General features: G+C 32.3%; 1 protein-coding gene across 5 annotated transcripts in view; it reads right to left on the bottom strand.

Moving 5' to 3' along the window:
• The window catches only part of LOC124432868 (protein scalloped), a 169,932-nt gene that overhangs the window by 295 nt on the left and 164,637 nt on the right, over positions 1-5,000 (bottom strand). For all 5 annotated transcript variants that reach the window (XM_046982140.1, XM_046982145.1, XM_046982142.1 and 2 more), the window contains 4 exons: positions 2,085-2,300; positions 683-912; positions 204-438; positions 1-15 (listed from right to left, as the gene is read on the bottom strand). The exon at positions 1-15 is cut by the window's left edge. In XM_046982140.1, the coding sequence (XP_046838096.1) occupies positions 1-15; positions 204-438; positions 683-912; positions 2,085-2,300 (696 nt within the window). The remainder of the gene's footprint in view (positions 16-203; positions 439-682; positions 913-2,084; positions 2,301-5,000) is intronic.

Raw genomic sequence — 5,000 nt, 5'->3', positions numbered from 1 at the left:
CCTGTTCGTTACAACCTGAATAAAAATGAGAAATAAGAAATAATAATAATAATAATAATAATAATAATAATAATAATAATAATAATGAAGTAATAACAATTCGATGAGAATCATCGAGAAATTTATTCATTCGAGTTATCGTAAACAAAAAAAAAAAAAAGAAAAAGAAAAAAAAAAGGAGAAAGAAAAAAAGAAGAGCTTACCTGAAGGATGGTGAAGTTTTCGAGAACGCTGTTCATCATGTACTTCTCTGGCAGGTGCTTCAACTTGTGGATGAAGTTAATCATATATTCGCACATCGGTGAACGGCTGATACGATAGACGAACCTGCCATTTTCGAACCTGGCGTACTCCGTCTCCACCTTTTCCACCACCTGTTTTCCAAAGGAGCAGACTTTCGTCGAACACGTTATCGTCATGTTCTCGTTGCTCTCGTACCTATAGAAATAGAAAGAAAGAGAAAGAGAGAGAAAGAGAGAGAGAGAGAGAGAGAGAGAGAGAGAGAGAGAGAAGAAAAAGAAAAACGATTCGATATTAATTATTGAAATTAATTATACGAAGGGAAAGAATATTAAAATATGTTTTAATCGTATCGTTTCTAAAATAAAAAAAAAAGATGAAAACAAAAGAAAAAAAAAAAAGAAAAGAGAAAAGAAGCAAAAAAAATCATCGACGAACTTACTGGCTCGTAACGCCATAAAAGGCTCCAGTTTCGTCCTGAATATTGGTATTGAGATCGGCCCAGAATTTAACAAGGAAAAAGGCAGCCTGCGGTCCCTTATCGTAAAGTTCCTTCAAACCACCCTTCTTCTCCGGGAATTTGTCGTATATTTGCCTTACATCGACAGCTTCGAGCAATGGATCGGCATAGGTCGCTGATCCTCCTATGTGGACGAACAGATGCTTGTGGTACTGTAAGAAAAGAGAGAGAGAGAAAAAAAAAGGAAGTGTAAAAAATCCGACAATATTAATTCCCGATTGCTTCGTAGAGGCAATCAATTAAATTTCTTTCGATTATTCGAACCACTGTACTCTTCCATATTGATTGATTTATTACGAGTCTTTCCAAGTTGTGTCCCCGATTGATGCCGGGTATTGTATCGACTATCGGAACAGCTTGCGCCTTCTTGCCCGGTTGTTTGTCGTCCAATCAACGATTTTCTAAAATCAATCTCGCTATGTTAATCTAAGCCCCTATAATAAAGATTATTTTTATCTCGATAAGCCGCTGAGAACCGCTTCCTTGTCCTGGGAGATGGCCCAAACGAAGTAACATTTCTAATATATTAACCCTTTGACTACAGGAGACTTTCTGAAATAGTAATACAAGCTGTATCATACGTTTGAAAATTCATTTCGCGACTTAAACCGCGAGAACCTGTGAAATTTTTTTATTAGGCTTACTATTTCTAAGAAATAATATTGTAATAATTCAAACATCGACATTATCCAATACGTTAAGCCAATATTATTTATTTATTCGTAATTCGCTTTGAAAACGTTAGTGAACACATTAAAGATTTAACATTAACAAAGTTAAGTTCTTATTTTTTTCTTCTTTTTTTTTTTTTTTTCTTTTCTTTTTTTTTTTTCCTTTCTCACAACAATATATCCAATAATACAGTAAAGTGTTAAAGTAGATTAAGCGCTTATAAACGTTTGTTTACAGTATCGTAAGAGGAATTTTTTTAAGCGCCTTTAAAAGCGCCAACACAGTAGTCAAAGGATTAACGGACATTTGAAATTTTTTCAAAATTTCATCAATGTTTCACGATCTATTAATATTCATCAATATTACTACTACTAATTACTATTACTAATTACTACTACTACTGTTACTATAGCTATTATTAAGACTATTAAAATATGATTACTCGCCTGTAATTAATTATTCTAACGGAATCGTTATTCTTTCTCTCTTTTTTTTTTCTCTTTTTTTTTTTCTTTTTTTCTTTTTTTCTCTCTTTAATATTTCTCATTATATATTATCACAAAAAAAAAGAAAAAAAAAAAAAAAAAAAACCAAAACAAAGAAACGAACAAAACCCTATTCCTATGTAATCAATCATTTTTTATTCACTTACAATGTCCTGATCTCTTTGCTGATCCATATATGCCGAGAACTCGACGAGCCTTAGCTTGTGAGTTGCAATTGCTCGTCCTTCCCAAGGTGGCGGAGGCTGTGCCTGTACCATGTCACCGCTCGAGACCGCCGTCGCCGGTTTACCGGTGTACGCAGGTTGTGGAAACGGCTTGACATCCTGGGAGGTTCCTGGCTGCAGACCTGGCTGCCAGAATTGCTGAAATGCCAATAGAATTATTATCCTTACAAGTTTTATCTTAAAATTATCTATGAAAGCGTTCTTTCTCCTTTCTTTTTCTTTTCTTTTCTTTTCTTTTCTCTTTTCTCTTTCTTTTTTTTTCCCCCCCTTTTCTTTTCTTTTCTCTTGGATTAGAATTACCAAAGCGCTCCCCGCTTATAATATTCTTTTCTTTTCTTTTCTTCTTTTTTTTTTTTCTTTTCGCTCTCTAATTTCTTCATTGACAAAAAAACACATCGGGATATCTTCCGAGCAGAAATAATATATAAACATGCGATGATCATTATTAAATACGACAGAGATCTGATATTTTATTATTATTATTATTATTATTTTCTTTCTTTCTTTCTTTCTTTCTTTTTTTCTTTCTTTCTTCCCCGGAAGAGATCCTTCGGTTAATCTTTTCTGCGGGTCATCGCGAGCTCTCAGGATCTAGAACGATCGCGATTGCTTGGGGTTACGATCGAAAAGAATATGGAAAAGAAAAAAAAAAAGAAATAGAGAAAAGAATAAAAAAAAAAAAAGAAAAAAATGGAAATAAAGAAAAAAGAAAAAGAAAGAGAAAAAAGAAACGAAAAGAAACTTAAAGATGAACGAACACAAATGGATGATAGATATGATGACAAGAGTTAAGTAGTATTACATGTGAAGAGAAATGAAACAGAGAGAAAGAAAGTCAAAGAGAGGGAGAGAGAGAGAGAGAGAGAGAGAGAGAGAGAGAGAGAGAGAGAGAGAGAGAGAGAGAAAGTGTAAGACAGTTTGTAAGCCACAATCACCGACGATGTTCACGTCAAAGACTCTCGATATATACATATATATATTTTTCTTTTTTTTTTTTTAATTAAAAAATTCTACACATTCTTATTAAACGATGAATGATAACATATATATATATATATATATATATGTATATATACATATATATTGAGAGTCTCGCGTGAACCAGCGGTCAATTCCACAACAATTTTCATACCAATGAGTAATAGTTATAATGCAAACGTATACAACAGGTAGGTAGGTAGGTAGGTAGATAGGTAGGTAGGTATGTACCCTTGTGCTCGTATGCATGTGATTCGCGTGTGAGTGTATGCCCAGGTAATACATATATATGTACAAGATAAGAGCGACGGACAAATTCAACAATACACAACAAGGAACCCCCCCAGGGGTGAGTAGCAGAGAGCGGAGTTTCGTTCTGGCACGAGGGTGTTTTATTCCCTCGTTGTACAAAGCTTCGTTGAGAAAAAAAAATTAAAAAAACAACTTGAGAGAAAAAAAAAACAAAAGGAAAAAAAAAAGAAAAAAAAAAAAAAAGAAAAAAGAAACGAATAAAACGGAGAGAACTTGTTGGCTCTACGATATCTATGGCCCCCTACGTCATCATCATCAGTCATTGTCGAGTATAATTCTAATCATTGGATTTTGTCAATAAATAATATCGGAATTTTTAACGATTTATAAATAATACTATTGTGGTAATTTTTGTTCGTTCGTTCGTTCCTTTGTTTGTTTGTTTGTTTGTTTGCTTGCTTGCTTGAAAGTGTTTGTAAATAATTTTTTATATAATATTGTTGTACATTGAAAATCGTCTGTACTTTATACTCGAATGAATGAAATTATATTTGGTATATATTTGTTGTTTTGTTTATTTAAAAATGTATGATACTTTGTATCATAAATAACATTATATAGATATTGTTTTATATCGATAATTGTACATATTTGTTGATATATAAAAATAAATAACACTATGAAGTAATTTTTAATTAATATCATGTAAAATATTTTTCATCGAATTAAACGACAGGCCAGTACTATCGATATCGTAAATTCCAAGATTATTACATTGATTCGATTTGATATAATTAATTGTTCATAAAAAAATAATATTTACGTGATTCGTACGATTAAATTAATTAACTAAATTAAAACTCCACGTAAAGCTTATATAATATACCATCTTTCATCTCTACCGTTTCTTTCTCCAATTTTATAAGGGCGTTAATATTTTAGGTAAAACTTTACGAAAAAGTTTCGACGGAGAAACACAAAAGTTAGACATCGTCCCTAGTAATTAACGTTATCGCGAAAGAAAATTTCCAAGAAAGAAAGGCACCATTTATTATTCTCGATTAACGACAAAGCTTTCCAAACAAATCGAACGAACGAACGAACGAACGAACGAATCGTTCGATCGTTCTCTCGCGCGAAATGCCTCTGTGACTGTTAAAAGCCGGCGAATCGTGAAAAAAAAAAAAAAAGAAAAAAAAAGAATCAAAGCGGTAAAGATACACTGCATCGCCACACAAAAAAAAGCAAAAAGTTTTTATGTAAAAGTCAAAAGGAGAAAGAAAGGACAATGAACAAAAATTAAACCAAAAAATAAAACAATGAAAAAAAAGAGAGAGAGAGAGAGAGAGAGAGAGACAGAAAGAGAAAGAGATAGAGAGAGAAAGAGAGAGAGAGAGAGAGAGAGAGAAAGAGAGAGAGATCGAAATTCTCTCAAAAGAAAAACATTTTAAAAGATGCAAGTGTTAAATGAATTATTCGAATTCGGTTAATTTCATGAATGCTGTGCATGATTTTTTAACGTTAAAGGTTTATTAGACACAATAATTAAAAACAATGATTATTTTTTGAAATAATGATACAAAAAGGTCCCGTCGTCTTTTCTACTAT

Source organism: Vespa crabro, chromosome 2, assembly GCF_910589235.1.
Source record: "Vespa crabro chromosome 2, iyVesCrab1.2, whole genome shotgun sequence".
Lineage (NCBI taxonomy): Eukaryota > Metazoa > Arthropoda > Insecta > Hymenoptera > Vespidae > Vespa > Vespa crabro.
This window is presented reverse-complemented; position numbering and strand designations above follow the sequence as displayed.